Source organism: Symphalangus syndactylus, chromosome 7 (genome assembly GCF_028878055.3).
Source record: "Symphalangus syndactylus isolate Jambi chromosome 7, NHGRI_mSymSyn1-v2.1_pri, whole genome shotgun sequence".
NCBI classification, from domain to species: Eukaryota; Metazoa; Chordata; class Mammalia; order Primates; family Hylobatidae; genus Symphalangus; species Symphalangus syndactylus.
In genome coordinates, this window is record NC_072429.2 from 10,978,688 (window position 1) to 10,998,913 (window position 20,226).

Below are 20,226 nucleotides of genomic sequence, written 5' to 3' on the forward strand. Positions count from 1 at the left end.
CTGTCCTGCACGGAGGAGCTTCTTCCTCCCTCCCTTTGTAAAATTGATTTATAATAGTTGTACACATTTATGGGCTACATGTGATATTTTGATACATAGGTACAACGTGTGATAATCAAATCAGGGTAACTGAGATATCCATCACTTCAAATATTTATCTTTACATTGGGAACATTCAAAGTCTTCTCTTTTAGCTGTTTTGAAATATGCAATACATCATTGTTAACTCTAGCCACCTTACTAAGTTATCTTCTTCCTCCCATCAGACTGTATTTTTGTACCCATTAATTATCTTCATCCTCCCTTCCCCTCCCGTTCCCAGCCTCCAGTGACCATCGTTCTACTCTCTGTCTCCATGAGATCTACTTTTTAAGCTCCCATATATGAGTGAGAACATGTGATTTTTGTCTTTCTGTGCCTGGCTTGTTTCACTTGACATGATGACCTCTAGTTCCATTCATATTATAGCAGTTTCACTCTTTTTTGTGGCTGAATAATATTCCTTCATGTATTGATATGGTGTGGCTGTGTCCCCACCCAAATTCATCTTGAATTGTAGCTCCCATAATCTCCACCTATCATGGGAGGGACCCGGTGGGAGGTGATCGAATCATGGGGGTGGGTTTTTCCCATGCTGTTCTCGTGATAGTGAATAAGTCTCGTGAGATCTGATGGTTTTATAAAGGGCAGCTCCCCTACACAGACTCTCTTGCCTGTGACTATGTAAGACGTGACTTTGCTCCTCCTTCGCCTTCCACCATGATGGTGAGGCCTTCCCAACCATGTGGAACTGTGAGTCCATTAAACCTCTTTTTCTTTATAAATTACCCAGTCTTTGGTATTTCTTCATAGCAGTATGAAAATGGACATATATATATATATATATACATATATATATATAACATTTTCTTTATCCATTTATCTGTTGATAGACTCAAACAACTCAATAGCAAAAAGCCCAAATTATTTGTCTGAAAATGGGCAAAATATTTGAATAAGCATTTCTCAAAAGAATACATACAAATAACCAACAGGTATATGAAAAAATGCTCAATGTCTGTCATCGGGGAAATCCACACCAGAACTGAGGAGAGTGGAAATCACCTGGTGACCATTGGATGGGTCCAGGAGACAAAAACTCCTTACCTGAGGAGTTTAGAAGTGAGCAACGACCACCTGGTGACCATCGAACAGGCCACCGGAGGCAAAACTCCCTATATCTGGAGAAAATCAAAAGTAATTAGACTTCCCTAGTATCTAAAGTCGGCATCTGGTTCCAGGCCTCTTTCAACTTTTATAAGTAACTAAAATTTCTATCCATCTCTGGAATGCCATGCCAAAACTCATTTTACAACCCTAAGCTCCTGCCTTAGGTCCATAAATACCCCTAAGGAAAAATCCACTGCTGGATTTTTCCACCCTAAGGAAAAATCAGTCCTCTCGCTGAGGTGCCCCGCTGCATGCTTTTGCAGCATTCTTCCTTTCCAATAAACTTTCCTTTTTCAAACTTATACTATTGTTGGTACTTTTTTTTTTTTTTTTTTTTTTTACAAGCCCACGAGTCGATCACTTCCCTGTGCTGGGACTCTGACCTTGCCTGGCAGAAACCACAGGAGATACCATCTCATCCCAGTCTCAACAAAAAGGCAAAAAATAACAGGTGCTGGTGAGGGTGCAGAGAAAAGGGAACGCTGGCATGTTGTTGGTGAGAGTGTAGATTAGTACAGCCATGGTGGAAAATGGTATGGAGGTTCCTCAAAGAACTAAAAATAGGACTATCATATGATCCTGCAATCCCACTGCTCGGAGGAGCTTATTTCTAAATCAAAGTTGCTCGAGCCTTTGATCGGGATATTCTGTCATATGTCTGCACACTAGGGGTAAAGAAGGCTGAGCAAGGCAGAGGTTTGCACTCTACACTGGGCAGGAGGGCTTTTCAGGATAGAGAAAAGGATTTAAATGTGAGAGAGTGTTTCCCCACTGGGGCAGCCCTGATTGACAGCTGCTTGCCATGGCAATAAATACAGGGAATAACAAGGTAGCAGGAATCGCCCAGCAGCAATGTACAAAAATGAAACATTTACGTTTTCTTCTAATAACATGTCACTTTTGTTTCCTGAGACCACTGGTGTGGAAGAATAATGATGGATCTGATCTTGCCAAATAAAGGATTTTTAATCCCTTCTATTTTTAAAAGTCACGTTTTATTAAAATTTGGGGTAAATATTTAAACAATCCCCAGAAAGACCTCCACGGCCCTTGCTGCTGTTTATAATCTCCAGCCCAGAACTTCCTCCCCCTTCTCACTGGTTTGTCACCTTCCAGTCCTCTAGCTTGCTTTTTACCAAAAAAAAAAAAAAAAAAAAAAAAAAAGGTTGATTCCAGAATATGAAAGAAGACTGCAGGATCAAAGCTAATCAATGTTTCTATGTAACCATATTCTGCAGGCAGTAATGTTATGTCAGCTTGTGAATTGCGATTGAATTTAACACTTGGGAGGGTCATTTCAGTTGGTGTCTGGAAACATTTTAGTGTGTTACTAAGATGTGGAGTAAGCCCCCCCCACCACACAGATTAGGGTGTCTGTATAAAAAGGACCTTCATCAAACATTAAACCACAGAATTTTTTTTTTTTTAACCTGGAAACCTTTACTGTTTTGGTGACATATAGGATAAATTAATTTTTATTTACTTCAAAATTATGGGACCTTGAAAACATATATTTACTAAGTACTAAATAGGTGCTAGATGAGTTATATGCGTGATCTCATTCAATCCTGACTTGATCCTTGATCCCTTTTTACAGATGGCAAAACCAAGGTACAAACAAAGAAGTAACAGGCCCCCTAAGGTTTCCTTAGAACTTGAACTGGAGCCAGAACTCATATCTCAGGGTTTTGAGGCCCAGTGAGGAGTGCAGTTTCCCCTTAGCAAAGGCCCTGAGGCCTGCAGTTTGCATATCTGTGTTCTCCTCTTATCTGGGGTCAAAATAGAATTTGGTTTTGTAAACACTAATATGCTGGGCCTGATTATGGTTTCAGAGCTGGGAGGACAGGAGTCTTAATCCCCACCCCACGGCTCTAAGAGCAATTTTGGCCTGGTTGAGAATTTCTTGTGCTTGAAATGTTCTCCATGGCTGGCGAAAATTGATACTTCTACATTATCCAAATCAGTATTAGGATCTTTCAAGAAATAGTTTGTGACCTGTGGATGTGGAGATGTGAAAGCCTCATGGAAACCTCTTCCTTGCCCCTTGGAGTGACCCATGATACCAGCTGGTCAAGGAATTGCTCAAGAGGCACCTCAAAACCAGAACACAGGAGAGCTATTCTTTAAACCTAGAGTATTTTTTTTTTTTTTTTTGTGCTAGGTTCTCACAGCCTGTAGCAAGGATTCAACAAAGCCAAGCTGATTGGCTGGCCATTGTCTCTAGGATAGCAGAAGGGAATTTCTTAGAGCACCCATCTCATGAAGATTGGCGGGTTGTGTAGAGGGGAGGCAGGTCTCTTGCTGCCTGGATGGACAGCTGACTAGCATCAAGAGCCCCGTGGCCCTGAGTGTGGGCAAGGCACCACACAGATGGCACAGTATCTTGGTGACAGAGGGAGCCAGGAGAGGACATGAATTATGCCCACACTCTCCCACCAGATCCTGGGGAGGCAAGGTGGCCTTGGCAGGTGGAGTGGGGTGTCTATAGTCCTAGATCAATCTCGTCTTGGAAACAGGGCAGATGGAGCTGCTTGATGCCCCTGCATCATTTTCATTTCATATTAAGTAAAAATGATGCACAGAACATGCCTTCTGCCTTTGTCCTGAGGAACTCCCGTCAGACATTGTAACCACTCAGAATATCCCATATTAAAGATAATTTTAATGTAATTATGAATTGAGCTGAGCTATGGCTGACAAGCTATACTTTGTAGACATCTAAAATATTGCATTTTAGGCCGGGAGTGGTGGCTCAAGCCTGTAATCCTAGCACTCTGGGAGGCTGAGGCGGGCGGATCACTTGAGGTCAGGAGTTCGAGACCAGCCTGACCAACATGGTGAAAGCCCATCTCTACTAAAAATACAAAAGAAATTAGCCAGGCGTGGTGGCGGATGCCTGTAATCCCAGCTACTCAGGAGACTGAGGCAGGAGAATTGCTTGAGCCGGGGAGGCGGAGGTTGCGGTGAGCCGAGATCGCGCCATTGCATTCCAGCCTGGGATACAGAGCGAGACTTCGTCTCAAAAAAACAAATAAATTTTAAAAAATATTGCATTTTGTAGATTTTAATCAAATGTAGACTCATTTTAAATTTGCATTTTTCCTTTCATACTTTAAAGGCTCTGTTTTCTTTTCTTTTTTTTTTTTTCAGGTCCCAAATATCTTTGGAAGCTTCTGTAAAGCTTGCACTTATAACGTGTAATGAATAAAATGGCCCTGCCAGCAGGGGGCGTCCCTGCCCACTGGCTGCGGTTAGAACCCAAGTTTTGTTTTTTTTTTTTTGCTATTCTTTTTTTTTTTTATTATTATACTTTAAGTTTTAGGGTACATGTGCACAATGTGCAGGTTTGTTACATATGTATCCATGTGCCATGTTGTTTTGCTGCACCCATTAACTCTTCATTTAACATTAGGTATATCTCCTAATGCTGTCCCTCCCCACTCCCCCCACCCCACTACATTCCCCGGAGTGTGATGTTCCCCTTCCTGTGTCCACGTGTTCTCATTGTTCACTTCCCACCTATGAGTGAGAACATGTGGTGTTTGGTTTTTTGTCCTTGCAATAGTTTACTGAGAATGATGGTTTCCAGTTTCATCCATGTCCCTACAAAGGACATGAACTCATCATTTTTTATGGCTGCATAGTATTCCACGGTGTATATGTGCCACATTTTCTTAATCCAGTCTATCGTTGTTGGACATTTGGGTTGGTTCCAAGTCTTTGCTATTGTGAATAGTGCCGCAATAAACATACGTGTGCATGTGTCTTTATAGCAGCATGATTTTTTTTTTTTTTTTTTTTTTTTTTTTTTTTGAGACGGAGTCTCGCTCTGTCGCCCAGGCTGGAGTGCAGTGGCGCAATCTCGGCTCACTGCAAGCTCCGCCTCCCGGGTTCACGCCATTCTCCTGCCTCAGCCTCCGAGTAGCTGGGACTACAGGCGCCCGCCACCGCGCCCGGCTAATTTTTTGTATTTTTAGTAGAGACGGGGTTTCACCGTGGTCTCGATCTCCTGACCTCGTATAGCAGCATGATTTATAGTCCTTTGGGTATATACCCAGTAATGGGATGGCTGGGTCAAATGGTATTTCTAGTTCTAGATCCCTGAGGAATCGCCACACTGACTTCCACAATGGTTGAACTAGTTTACAGTCCCACCAACAGTGTAAAAGTGTTCCTATTTCTCCACATCCTCTCCAGCACCTGTTGTTTCCTGACTTTTTAATGATGGCCATTCTAACTGGTGTGAGATGGTATCTCATTGTGGCTTTGATTTGCATTTCTCTGATGGCCAGTGATGATGAGCATTTTTTCATGTGTTTTTTGGCTGCATGAATGTCTTCTTTTGAGAAGTGGAACCCAAGATTTCATCAAAGTATAATGTTCAAAAGGTTAAACACACGACTCATACAAATCTATAGTCAACAGGAGACACAGAATAATTTAACTCATTAATGAGAGAACAAGGAGGATGGTAGGTGGAGCTGGTTCAAATAAGAATCTGAGAAACAGCCGTAGACCATCACTGAAAGAATGTCTTGGGATAGGATTGCTGAATTAGACACAAACAGGGTAATGTCCTACAGGACAATAAACTATAACCTTTGGTATAATCTTTCCCACTGTACAGAAATCATTTGCATTTCTAATGGGCCAAAAGGAAGCTATTTGCAACTTAATCTTCTACAAGTTAACATGTAACTTTGCAAAGCCTGGGCCCTAATCAATAGTAAACAGTAAGTCAAACACAGGCACATTCCCCTGGAGAATCAGATAGTCCTGGGCGGGCCTGCTAGATAGGTCCCCCCGTGTGACACTCACAGGACATGCTGTCACCTTTCAGCTTTATTCCCAAGTTTTGGGTAAAAAGTTCTTAGCAATAGAAAGGGGGAGAAAAGGGCTTTTCTGGGGCAAGTCTTTCCTAGGTCAAGGCTCCCGGGGAGGTAAATGGTTTGGCATTTCTTCAGATCTATGTCTTTCAATCTTTGTTCAATATTAATCTAGCTGGGTCAGGGAAAAACTGATTTTTCTGTTAACAAAAACTATATACAGAAACAAAGTCACTTACCTGTTTATTTCCATGGTCACAGTGGAGTCAGTACTCAGAAAATACTCAGCAAAACATTTCATTTTGTTTTGGTTTTTGTTCCTTCCCTAGTTTCATTTGGGGATTATCCAAAAATAAGTTAGTGGAAGCACAGGAAAGAGTTCTAGCTCTAGACAATGCATTATTTTTTATTGGTCAGCAGCCCGATGGCATGAACTACTGGGTTCCTGCAGTTCAGCAGAGGACACTGTGGGCTCCAAGCTCACTCTGATACCCTGTGTGTGGAAAAGTGTCCAGAGTGGGCAAATTCACAGAGATAGAAAGTAGGTTTATGGTTGTCAGGGGCTGGGGAGTCATTGCTAATGGGTGTGGGGTTTCTTTTGGGGATAAAAAATTTTGCAAAGTTGCAAAATTTAGCAGTGAAGGTTGCACAATTTTGTGAATATACTAAATACATTAAGTTGTACACTTTAAAAGGCAAATTTTATGGTATGTGAATTATATCTCAATCAAAAAAACACTCCAGAAAAGGGTCAACACAACAAGGGATTTTGGAAAATTCCCTAAAGGGCCAAGCGTGGGGATCAATGCACATTTCTCCAGCTATGAGAGAAGATGATCCTGGAAACTGGAGTTAGCACATTTATGATTTATTCCCATGATATTTCAGGGTTCCCTGCCATCTAGCTGGCTCACACTCTAACTCAGCTTGGGCTGGTCCTGTCTTTAGTGACATGTTTCAGAGGAGACAGTTTCCAAGAACTGAGAGGGTCCTCTCCCTTCTACCTCTCATACACAATACATGTCTAAAAGATTTAAAATCATTTGAACACCTGCTTAGATCCACCCAGTGCTTTAGCATTTTATGCTGCCTGGGACCTAAATCTTCAAATTGCACATTTCTATAGTATTGTTCCTGGCATTTAGAGGAGTCACAACCACAAGGAAAATCCACCTCAAATAATGTTGTTGTTATGTATCAAATGCTTTTATTCCTCGTCTCTTAATCCTCACCACAAACTGTAAGGTAGATTTTATTAAACTTGTGCAAACAAAATGGCATCTGTGGCCTCCTGATGCCTTGAGATCTGGACAAGGTTGGTTTGATCTCACTCATTCACTACCCTCTAGGAAGAGCACAGCCTTCCCAAGATTCCAGTGACTTCCCAAAGGATCCAGAGTGTCCTGTTTTTTTTTCTGGCTCTGGAAACCTGCTCCTCTCCTCTAGGGTCCCTTCTGTTGTGGTCTATGTGGGCCTAGATGCCAAACTCCACCCCCTTCCCAGATTCCACCCCCACTACCAAAGCCAAAATACTCATGAGTGTAATGGTCTCTCCTGGAGATCTTTGTGTAGGAGGACAGGTGGAGAAGGGTTTACACCATATCAGTGTGTACAACTATAAAATGAACATGAGGCATTCACTTTTCTTCTAAGTGTCATTTTGGGAATGTACATGGTTAACTTCATTCTGTCCCCATCTTAGCGACTTTTATCGCTTTTCTCTTTTCTCATCCCTCCTCCTCACCACCTGCCACCCCAGACTGTACCTCACGAACTCCAAATTCATCTCCCACTATTATGCAGATAAATGCATTTTCAGATTCATCCAGGTGCTCAACAGAACAAAGGGAACCTAGTTAACAATAAGGGACTTTCTTTGGAAAAGGCAGTTTGGGTTATAAATAGCATAAAGAAAATGTCCCCAGTACCACCATGTCACGGATAAGAGAATGAGACTCAGAGGCCTGTGTTAGTCACCTAGATTTCCCTCTCTGGCTCAGCCTCTAGATCAGATGAATGCTGGGTCCCTGGGAGAAGATCTTGGAGTCAATTCCAAATGAGCTCTGTCCCTAAGTCTCTAAGAGAGGTTCAATTTCAATGCCCAGAGCAGCCCTACCTTGCCACTCAAATCCTGGACTGAGCTCCAAGGTTGGTGGAGGACCTCCATTGCTTCGGGGAGGGGGCCGCCTGCAAGGTCTTGACATTTGGAAGGCTCAGAATTGACAAGTCAAGAATGTACCATTTAGAGTTGGGTGTGTACATCTCATGGGTGGCAACTGCATCCATGTGGGAGCAGGGAAGGCTACGTGGGCTAGATCAGGCAGGGCCGTGAATGTCAAGCCAAGGAGCCAGCTCTGCAGTCTAAGGTGATGAAAGCTACAAAGGCGTTTAAGCAGAAGAACACTCAATGACTTGCACTTTGGCAGTAGCAGCAGCTGATGCTTATTGAGCACATGACATTGTCTAAGCTCTTTGGTTGAATTGTACCGAGCACTTTGCAGGCATGACATCCTTTGAAACCTTCCAACAACTCTGTAAGATAACACCAATTTTCCCCATTGATGGATGAGGGAACTGGAGTGTGACTTGTTCCCTCAGCTGAAATTCAAAGCCAGTCAGATACCATAACCTGCTGGCTCTGAGATGCCCTTGGGGACACAGGGAGGTGTCCATACACATTGGACAAGGAGGGAATGAGGACCGGAAGGCTAGTGGGGAGTCCAAGAAAGGTACGGTGAGGCCTGACCTAGGGCAATGGTGATGAAGATGGGAGGAGTGGGCTCACTGAAGACCCTTTCTGAGGTCCAAAGGCTCTTGGGATCTCTCTCGAGCACTGCAGAGAAACCCTGGTCAAGACAGAGGCAATTCCCAATCTCTCTGTATTTCTTGTCCTCTGAGGTCTCCCTGCTCTCTCCAGTTCCCCTGGAGGAGCTGAAGGAAGTGTGTGGGCGGTGTTGTCATGGCAGAGGGAAATGGAGGAGGCATCCTTGGTGGTGTCTGCTCTGGGCAGGGGCCACACCCCACCCCTACTTTCTCCTCTAGGGGCTCCCCCAGAGTAACAGGGCAGTTCTGTTCCTGAGTCCACAAACTGGCAGTGTTCTGGTCAAACGTGGCCTATAAAAAGGCTTGGTTGTTTCAGTATATCATTTTTTTTTTAAATTACCAACTTTTCAAGGAGAGATTTATCTAATTTATCTTCCTCCTCTCCCTTCTTTCCTCTCTCCCTCCCTTCCTTCCATCTATCCACTTACTTTAACAGGTATACAGCATTTACGATGCCCCCAACATCCTTCTTAGAGCTTTACAAATATTAACCCTTCTAATATTCCTAATAAATATCCAAATTTATGTCTTCTCCTGAAAAGTAGACTCTGGCACCACAGTCCCAGGTGGCAGCGTCATCATCCAGCAGAGTTGTTGTGGTCCCTTTTGGCCAAGGTCATATAAACATGCATGCAATTAGCATGGCTGGGGTGGAGATCAACAGCAGGGACATTGGTTGTAAATTGCCAGGCACCCTCTTCTGTTTGTCTTAAGCCAGTGAGCTTTGGTGGCCCCTGAAGGCATCTGAGTTGGACCCTCTGGGATGTCTGTGATGTGTCTCTTGGACAGAGGGATGTGCCAAGGGAGGAAGCAATGATAATTCTGGGAACAGGGACAGGGATCACTTTGAAATGGAGGTGAGGCCCAAGCTGGGACTTGAAGGATGCCTGGGAAGGGAATTCTGCAGCGGACATGACCATGGAGTGAGAGCACACACGAGAGGCTGGGTCCTTGAGCAAGCGGGGAAGGGGAGAGTGCAGCAAAGGGGGAGGGCTGTGAGTGAGCCTGGACCGTTAGGCAGAGCCAGACCATGGCGGGGTGGGGCAGTGGTGGTGGGGGTGGAACACTGAGGGGCCCACAGCCAGGCAGTGCCAAGGCCCAGATTTGAGTCTTAGAGATCTCACTGTGGGGCAGGGTAGAGAATCATTGTGGTGTGTGTAGGAGACTGAAGGCAGCTTCACTAATGGGGAGTTGAGGAGCTTTAAAGAACTCATTTCCAGTCAGCTGGGGGACCCTGTCTCCATCCTGAGACCCCTGCTCTGCAGGGCTCTGGCATCAGGCAGATCTCAGGTCATATCTGGCCTGGCTTCTGTGGCGGATTAGATAGTCATTCACCCCTCACCTCAGTTCCACTGGAGAGTGAAGGGGTGGATTTACTTGCTCCATCCATGGCTTGGCCATGAGACTTGCTCTGGCTCATGGTGTGTTTGCAGACAAGATGCCCAGAAACTTGAAATGCACATGTGTTGCTGGGCTTGTCTCTTATGTTCCTGCCATTTCCCAGAGAAGAACATGCCTGGATGGCCCTGCTGGTCCCAGGAGGGCATGGGAGACACCGGAAGCAATGCTGAACCATCCCAGCAGAGCCCATCCTAGATTAGCTGCCTACGGATGAATGAGCTAAATAAATATTTACTGCCACATGCCGAGAGATATTCTGGATGTTTGTTACACAGCACTCCTGTGGCCACTCTTAGCTGATACAGCTTCTAAGAGCTGGGTGACTCGGGCACGGCTGGCTTCCTCCACAGAGATCCAAGGAGGAAGGCAGGACTTGGTAGAGTTCATGGAGAGCCTGGGGTGAGCCTCAGGAGAAGTCTGAGTATTTCTTCTACCTACCTTTTCTGTCCTGCACTGGAAGTAGGGCATCTCTAGGAGGACTAGGAGGACTAGAAGGCACAGGCGGGGTGTTGAGGCTGTAAAGAGACAATTTCTTCCCAGTGTTGCTGGTGGGAGTGTGAACATGCTTTGCCTCTCTGGAGGGCTGTTTGACAGCATGTATACTCCACATAAGTGTACTTGCAGGTACACTTATGCTAAACACACACACACTCACACACACACAAACACAACCAAAAAAACTGCACTTGCACATGTGCATGAGAGGATCAGCATATCACTGTTTAAACAGCCAAAAAAGGAGAAATAACTCAAATGTCTGTGGCTAGGAAAACAGCTAAACTGTGGGGTACCTACCAATACCAATACACAGAACACCTTCCCACGGCTAAAAATAATGAGGAAGATCTTTATGTGCTAGCATGGTTGAAACTTGAAGACATACTGTTGAGTGTGGTTCCTTAGGTGCAGTATAACTTTTCTGTCAAAAAAAAAAACAAAATAAATAAAACTGAACCAAATAGCATACAGCAAACTAGGATAACAGTGGTTGCATGGAAAGAAATTGCTAGGGAAAAAAGATTGTTGGCGGGGCGGGGGGTGTCAAATAAACTCTACCTTTCTCTGTAATGTTTCCATTTTAAAAAGAGATTGTATGTCTATTATCAGTTATGTCCTTGACAATTAATTTCAAGATAAAGGTATAAAGAAAAGGCCTGGACTTTGGAGACGAGCGAATCTGGCTGGAGCCCCAGCTATGCTGCTTGTTCGGGTTGTTAATTTCAGAGTTGTTAACAGCTCATGGGGATGCTAATATCTACCTGGGATGGCTGGTCGCAGAAGAGATGAGCTGATGGCTGCAGAAAGGCTGACATCATGTCTGGGTACAGGAAGGGGCTCGTAAAAGTCCGTGGAAAGTGACAGACGGTTTATCTGGGAGCCACGTGGCCCAGACTGCATCCATTTGGGGCCCTATTTCCCTGAGAGTCCTGCCAGGCCCACCAGATGCATGAGAACTCTGGCAATGCCCCAAATGGCCCAGGTGGTGAGGGCCAAGGTCAGGCCAGGCCAGTGCAGCCGCTTGCCCGGTGGCATCTCAGGACGTGAGAAGCACTTTGTGCTCTGTGACCTTGAATGAGGAGGTCAGGGACACGGCACTGACTTCTGCAAAGACCTCCGAAACATTGAGTTATGAGCCCCGAGGTCTGTTGACAGTTGGGGCAGCGGGGGTGGGGGTGCTCCTTCCATTCACCCTGCAGGCTTGAGGCTCCTGAATTCTCACTGGATGCTTGGAATTCCAGTGGCAAGTGTGTGTCCCCAGCAATGCGTTCCTGCTTGTGTGACATGGGGAGAGCCACCTGAACTCCCCAGCTCCATTCCCTCATCTGGACAGTAAGGATGATGAAGTCCCCCTCGACAGTAGTCTTGATGGCCACACCAAGCACGGGGAATTTCCGGGTGCTTTGCTGGAGCTCACAGCAAAGTCGTTGTGAGTAGAATGGGATTCTCCATCCCACCCAGCTCAGCTGGGATGGGATTCCAAACCACCCCTCAATCTGGCTACCGAGTAACTCACCTACTTTGCATCTAAACCGGGTTTAAACACCACCTGAACCAGGGTACTCAGGAGCCTTTTCCTGTAGAACCTCATGGCTGCTGGGTCCACTTCCTCCCATACTCAAGCACTGCGTCTCCCTCCCAGCCACAGCCACCCCGCTCTCCACACAGCTCATTTCTTCCCTCATTCCCTTACAACGTTTACGCGCATGCCCATCTTTCAGGCGGGCACAAGCTTTGATTCCTTTGGGTTCCCAGATGTAGCCTGAGGTCTGCAGTGAGCAGATGCTCATAGAATGTTCTTGTCCACCCCCACCTGCTGCAGGGGACTCACGATCTGCCCCCGATCCTCCCCCTGATCTATTTTCTCCACTGGAGCCTGAATGCTCTTTTCATAACACAGACCGCATCATTTTAGCCCCCTCTGCTGAAAACCTTTCAAAGGCTTCCCGTGACTCATGGGAGGAGACACAATTCCTGATCTGGCCGCCAAGCCTCCAGTCTGCTCATGGGGCCTGTTTGAGGCTCACATCCCCTAGTCTTGGTAGTTTCCCAAAGACTCTCTGGTCTCCTTCCCCCTCTGCAACCCCATTCCCCTTTGCCTAGTAAACAATCACAGTTTTTGCTTCTCCGATTCCCATTGGTGGCATCTGAGCCTGCTGGCACAGGATTCTGTAGTTCCCAGGCCCCAGCTCTGGCTGCTTGACTATAAAGAGCCCCGATATTCATCACCCCCGTGGCTGTCGCTCAGGGGTTAGCAGTTCAGTTTAGGACTGCTTAGCATCATCTGCCAACCCAATTTACTACCTTCACCTTTTCCAAGTCTTCCAGCTTTGTCTTTTCTCCCCTGAAATAGATATTAAAACTCATTTTCAGCCGAGCAGTTCCTGTAAGCTTTGATTTACACACAATCTCTTCTCTGCTTCTTGTGAAAATTTGTCAAGGTGTGTCTTAGTGGGTACTTCTGGAGGGTTGGAAGCTCAGAATTCCACAACCTCTAGCCTCCTCCCTACCATGCCAGGGAGCACGGCTCACGGCTGACATTGCGGTGATCAAACATCATCCTCAACTCCGGCCTGCCTCCTTCCTTCCTCCTCAAAACCCTTTTGTTGGTAGCTCTGGGATTCATTCCTTGCACAAAATCCATGCATTTTCTCTTGACCTGGTTTTTACTTGTGCCTCATCCACCCACTCTCTATTGTGGGCTTGTTTGATTGGCAAGTTTTCCATTTTAAAGATGCCTCTTTCTCCCACGTAAAAAAGGTGTCTCTGCATCTGGCAATTTCAGAATTATTCCACTCCAGGAACACTTACCAAGCTCCTCCCAACTACCTGGGTCTCCAGGTCCTTCTGATCAGCCCTTCCCTCATTTCTGGTGTGGCTCTTTAAGATGAAAGTAGCTTCTGGAAAACATCTTTACTTTTTGAGGCAATTTTTAATTTGGCCTTTACCCCAGCATTTTATCATGACTCTTTTTCTAAATCAAGACACCGTATGATGAAGTTTGGGAAGCATTTCCTCACCAGGAAGTTAAAAAATAAAACCGTGAGGCAGCATCTGTTTCGATAGTTTTATTGGAACACGATGGTAACACAAACATGGATTTGGGGTCCCACCACAGATGTTCCTCCTCCAGGCAGCATGCACCCCACTTCTGCAGCCAGCAGAGGCTCCAGGAGGCCTGCAGAAGGTGGAGGCAGCCCAGAGACAGACGTGGAGGCGTCTTCTGCAGTGGCGGGTGGTGCGTGGGCCCCTCGGGCCAGAGCTCTGACCAGCTGAGTCTGTGAACAGCCAGACTGGTTTGTTTTCACTTGAGGTCATGTGGCCGTGACTGAGAGACCCGCCTGCCTCAGACACCTGGGAAAACTTCCAAGAAGGGGGTTCTGGGGATTCCAGAAGGAATTCAGCCAAGAGACTAAGCACCTCTGGCGGGTCACCAGGGCAAATCATGCCTTTAGGTTTATTGGCAGATACACTGCTGAAAGCATCTGTTTTGGCCACTCTCTGCACTGTCTTTTCTCTGCTCATTCATCCAACACATATTTATTAAGCTCCTACCATGTGACAAACACTCCTCTAGGGGTTAGACAGACAATGGTCACCAGAAACAGACAGGACCCACAGCCTCATGAGGAGGAGAGACAGACAACGTTCAAGGAATCACGCAAACAGCCATGCCAGTGCCTTCCAGGGAAAGCTCTGAGGGGTGTGGCAGGGGCCTGGCTTGGTGTGGAGGGTGAAGGAAGACTTCCTCAAGGCAGTGACACTTCAGGGCACTAAAATGGGCAGGAGGAGCCTTTCCTCATGGAAACAGCTTTGAGCATGGAATGGGCAGAGTGAGTTAATCAAACTAAAAGGAAAAGAACAGCAGGGCCAGAGTGAAGTGATGGAGGAGGCCTGGCGCAGGGGGAGGCTGGAGAGGGCCCAGCAGGGTCCTAGCACAAAGGGCCTGAGGGCCGGGCTGAAGATGGTTTTATCTACCTGTGTGGCACGACCTGGGTTGCATCTGGCATGACCCACTCTGGCTGTCGGGTAGGGGGTGGACTGGGTGGGGGTGAGAGTGCTGAGGTGTTCCAACTGTCCTGATGAGACAATGGTGGTCGGATGGAGTGACACAGAGTAGATGGGGAGAATCCAGCAGATGGTGGAGCCAGGGCTCCATGAGGACCGAGGCAAAGGGAGGTGGCAAGGTGGACCCTCAGCCTGTGAAGCCCGGGCAGGCTTTGGTCTGAGAAAGGGACCTGGGGAGCAGGGCAGGTGCAAGGGGAAGGCAGGCACGCAGCTGCAGGCACGCTGAGGGAGAGCGCCTCTGAAACTCCCAGGTGGAGGTGTTGCGGAGGCGGGAGTGGGTCTCAAGCTCCCGGAAGGAGCCAAGCCTGCAGTTATAAATCTGTGAGTGATTTCATAACCGAACCTCGTGCCTTGTAACTGGAGTTGTGGGTGCAGACGAGGTCACAGGCGGAGAGATGCTGAGTGAGAAGAGAGGACTCCGGACTGAGACTGGGGAACAGCCATATCTGATGGCAGGCAGAGGACAATGAGTTGCAAAAGGGACAGAAAAGAGAGGTCGGGGATGTTAGGGAGGGGGAAGATCATGAAGCATCTTGGAAACCAAGGAAGATTGAGTGTCAGGGGCCAGCCAGGAGATGCCACTGAGAAGCCCTGAGTGTAGGAGTCCCTCCACAGCCCCCTCTCTCTGGGGCTGGCACTACCCTATCTCTTTGAGTCTCTTCATGGATCCTGTAAATAGGAACAGGGGGCCTACCCTCTTAGACAGGGGAATCAAAAGCTGCTTAGAGTGGTCAGGAGACGTGCCCGAGGTCATACGGCCACCAGAGAGTGCTGGGGGCCAACTCCCCCATTCACAACCATTACAGTCCCTCAAGCTCCATCCCTCCCTCCATGATGCCTGGCTGCAGACACTCTCTGAGAAAGTCCACCGCACACCACTTCTTGATGACAAGCACCAGAGAGGGTCATACTGTAGCAGGAAGGGACCCCCAGAGCCTGGGGGCCTAAGCCTTGCTAGGAGGAAGGTGGCTGAGTCAAGGAAATATTTGCCCTCTCTCCTGAGAGGCGGCGTAGTGCAGTGTCAGTAGTGTGGGCTTGAGGCCTGCTTTTCACTCGCTCTCTCATGCATTCACCCATTCAACAAATATTTTTGTGTGCCTCCTATGTGCTAGGCACACTTTCTAGGTGCTGAGTGGCCTTGGGCAGGTCCCTTACTTCTCTGAGCCTCAGTTTCCATCTCTGTAGAGTCAGGGTGGTGATTCTTCCTCTAAATCATGTTGCTATAAGGGTTATGAGAGCTCATGCCAGGGAAGCACCTGGTACACAGTAGGTGCTCATGAAAAGCTATTTCCTTCCTTCTCTGTCTTTTCCTTTCCTTTCCTCCATCCTGCAGAACCCATGAGGGAGTGAGAGGCCGATGCTTTCTTCAATACCCTCTGCCTTGCTCAGAGGTCATGCACCTTCCTACACATATGCACCCATGCACACACATGTGCACGCATCCCCGTCTGTCCCACCGTCTCTGCTCATGACTCCCAGGGCCAGCACCAACGTGAGCTTTGAACCCATGGGATTCAGCCCACTCGGGCCCAGAGGAGTCTTGCGTGCCTGTCTGGGAATGCTGAGCACAGAATAGGCTGTTCCGCCCTAGGCCTGAGGACCCCACGCCCAGCTGTGTGTTCTGGGAGCCGCCAGACTCAGTCCAGGGTGAGTCCTTGGTGGCTTTGGAGACTGGGTCCTTAGGAGCTCCAGGAGTCACATCTTGGGGACCAGGAGCGGTATCTTCAGTGTCTTGGGGCTAGGTCTAGACAGCCTCAGAGGGCAGCATCCTCACCGCTTTCTGGGGAGGTCTTTTCTGTGGCTCCTCAGACAGTGGCTCCCCCGAGAGCTCCTCCGAGGGGCCTCCCGTGTGTCTCTGAAGGAACCTGAGCCCCCACAGGCTCTTGCAGCAGCTCAGGAGGTTGCTGGAGCACGTAGTGCAGGACAGTGCTGGCTTCCTGAGGAGACACAAGCACATGCCAGGCTGAGGTGGCCACAGAGCAAGGCGGGGGCAGCCCAGGTTTAGCCTCTCGATTTTGCTTCTACTAAGCCGGGGCCTGGGGAGGGTGGGATGGGGTGGGGAGGGGAGGGGAACCGCCGTTTGCCACCCAGAGCAGCCTATAGGCAACAAAGACTTCTTCCCTCCATCCAAAAGAAGGAGTATTCAGGAGACTTCCTTTCAAATCCCAACTCTGCTTCCAACATGTTGTGTGCCTGTGGTCGATTTACTTAGTGCCTCTGACTTCAAATGAAGATAAAAATATCCAATTCAAGATTTTTGTTTTGTTTTTGTGTTTGTGTTTTTTGAGAAAGGGTCTTGTTCTGTTGCCCAGGCTGGAGGGCAGTGGCGTGTTCATAGCCCACTGCAACCTCAAACTCCTGGGCTCAAGGGATCCTCCGACCTCAGCCTCCCGAGTAGCGGACACTATAGGTGCGTGCCACTGTGCCTGGCTAGTTTTTTAGATTGCCTTTTTTATAGAAGTGGGTTGTCACTCTGTTTCCTGGGCTGGTCTTGAACTCCTGGGCTCAAGTGATCCTCCTGCCTCGGCCTCCCAAAATGCTGGGATGATAGGCATGAGCCACTGCACGCAGCGCTCACTTTTCCTACTCCTGAAAGAATTCAGTGTTACAGAATACATATAAAAGTAAGCACACGCAGGCTGTCTGGTAGTAGGAGCCCTGTCAAAGTGTGCCATTCCCGAATCTTAGTGAGATGATTCCTGAGCATCTGCAGCATGCCCCGAGTTGGGGAAGAAGTTTGGGAGAAGTCTGAGTTACTCCATCTGGCATTCAAATCAGCTGTGAACCTCGGCCACCAAGGGAATCAAGCGTACTGCTACCTCTCCCTTCCACCTAGAGAGAGGGAAGGGAACCCTCGTGCCTTTAGCGTCCACCTGATGATAGCTGTGGGTTTGGAGGCCTGACTTTGTAAAGCTTGGTGAACAAGGACACAGCTGACATCTGCACTTCCTTCCATGTGAGGGCATGTGCCGGCCAGGCCATTGCAGAAGGCCTGGGTGTGGCCCTTCCTGCCTGAACACCCTACCTGCACCTGGGCCTCAAGGTCATCCCTCTGGCATTTCAGAGCCTGTGGGCGTCCTTCACCATGTTAGCAGTGTACATATTTGACCAAGCAGGCAGGTATTTGCCCTTGCATTAACATTCCAGACGCAGCCTGTGGCTCTGAGAAGGCAACTCTCTTTGCACTCAGTGAAATTATCAAAGAACAGCTAGCTCTAGGCTAGGAAATAACCACCTCTCTTCTTCTAAGGGGCCTAAAAATCACTTAAAATAATGCTATTTTGGAAATACCACATGTTCATAGTAACAAATTCAGACCATAGAGATTAACTAAAAAGAAAATAAACATCTCAAGTCTTTCTCTATTCAGTCATATCTCTTTGTTACATGTCAATTTACTCATTAAATATTTTTAAATGAAATGCATTCAGCATCCAAAGAGACACTATATAAAACACATATACATAGATTAAGGAATATTGAAAAGAATACCAGTGGAACCACCTGTCAAATTAGGAAACTGAACTTTACCAGCCCCTGATTTGTTTCAGCAAATATTTCTGTATCCCTAAACAATCTATTGTGTTGTCCTGCCTGTATTTCACTTGTATATACATAAAATCATGTTTTATGATCTTTTCTCTGTAGCTAACCTTTTGTTATTGTTTAACATTATATTGTTGATAGGTATAGCTGTAGCTCATTTTCACGGTTGTACAGTATTTCAGGGCCAGGCAAAGTGGTTCATGCCTGTAATCCTAGCACTTTGGGAGGCCAAGGCAGGCCAATCGCTTGAGCTCAGGAGTTCGAGACCAGACTGGGCAACATGGTGAAACCTGGGCAACATGGTGAAACCCTGCGTCTACAAAAAAAACCCACAAAAATTAGCCGGGCCTGGTGGCAAGCACCTGTAGTCCCAGCTACTTGGGAGGCTGAAGCAGGAGGATCATCTGAACCTGGGAGGCTGAGGCTGCAGTGAGCTGAGATTGTGCCACTGCACTCCAGCTTGGGGGACAAAGTGAGACTCTGTCTCAAAAAAAAAAAAAAAAATTCTACTCTGGGCACACTACCTGTGGGGGTAGGTAGTCCTGCTCCATAAGAAGCAGTTAAAAAACAAACAAACAAAAAAAAGATTGGGCATAAGTTGATAACTGTTTACATCTGTATGATGGGTTCAGGGAGCCTTACTATGTACATGTTTAAAATGTGCCATAATTTTTTAAAAAAGGTATTTCATTGTATGAATAGACTTCAGTTTATGCATTTATCTGTTGAAGGACATCTGGATTGTTTCCAGTTTTTTACCATTACAAGAAATGCTGCTCGGGACTTCACTGGACCTGTCCCCTGGTGTATAGGTGTTTGAGTGCTAGTTGAATTTTCTATCCTTTTCCACTGGTCTATTTGTCTATTCTTGCAGCATTACCACCAAGGACTTAATTGCTATATCTTATTTTTTCCTCTTTAGGAAAGACTTGGCTATTCCTGAGCCTATTCTCAACCGTACAGATTTTAGAATCAGCTTGTCCATTTCTATGATAACACTGTTTGGATTAATGGGAATTGTTCTGAACATACAGATTAATTGGGCAAGGATAAACATCTTTATAATATTGAGTCTTCCCCTCCAGAATCTATGAGTCATTTGAATTCATGTTAGGGTATAACAGGGGTATTGCACATAAGATCAGTATACAAAATTCAGTTGCACATATGGAGTCCAATTCTCTATGTATCAGAAGGAGGTAGCAAGAAAATGCAATTTATAAAAGGATACCACACTTACAACAACAATCAAAATCACAAGGCACCCAGGTACTCATCTCACAAAAGACATACCAGATTTTTATGAAGACATGTATATAATCATTGAAAGATTTATTTAGCTCTTCTTCAATGTCTAATTTTCTGATTGTTCTTGTAAGTGGTAGTTTTCAAAAGTTAACAATGTACGTTGATTTTATGTCTGGCAGTGCTGCTCAACTTTCTTATTCATGATAACAATTTGTAGATACTTTTTGGTTTCTGTATAGAGGATGGTTATTAGCTGTGAATAGTAATAGTTTCATTTTTTCCCCCTTCTTATTTTTTTAAATTTGTTTTTCTTGTCTTACTGGACTGATCTCTGGTAATATGTTGAATAGAAGTGTGATGGCCAGCTCTGCTCCTTATTTTAGAAGTGGTTTGTTAGTATTTCCTCAGGTTAAGGAAGTTTCCTTCCGTTCAGAATGTGCTCGGAGATTTTGTTTTGTGTTTCAAATCGTGAATAAATGCTTAAACTTATCCAGTGTTTTTTTTTTCTGCTTCTATTGATATAATATTCACAAAGAGTTTTTTTTCTTTAATTTGTTGATGAGCTGAATTACATTAGTAACATTTCTAATATTAAAGCAACCTTCTA

At 46.2% G+C, this 20,226-nt stretch overlaps 1 protein-coding gene across 3 annotated transcripts in view; it reads right to left on the bottom strand.

Annotated features, from left to right (window-relative positions):
• HRH2 (histamine receptor H2) overlaps positions 1 to 20,226 on the bottom strand; it is an 85,669-nt gene that overhangs the window by 19,109 nt on the left and 46,334 nt on the right. For 2 of the 3 annotated variants that reach the window (XM_055285191.2, XM_055285190.2), the window contains one exon: positions 13,811 to 16,762. The exons of the other annotated variant lie outside the window; for it this stretch is intronic. In XM_055285191.2, coding sequence (XP_055141166.1) covers positions 16,570 to 16,762 — 193 coding nt within the window. In that variant the 3' untranslated portion in view covers positions 13,811 to 16,569. Of the gene's footprint in view, positions 1 to 13,810; positions 16,763 to 20,226 lie in introns of those variants that run through there. 3 annotated transcript variants of the gene reach the window in all.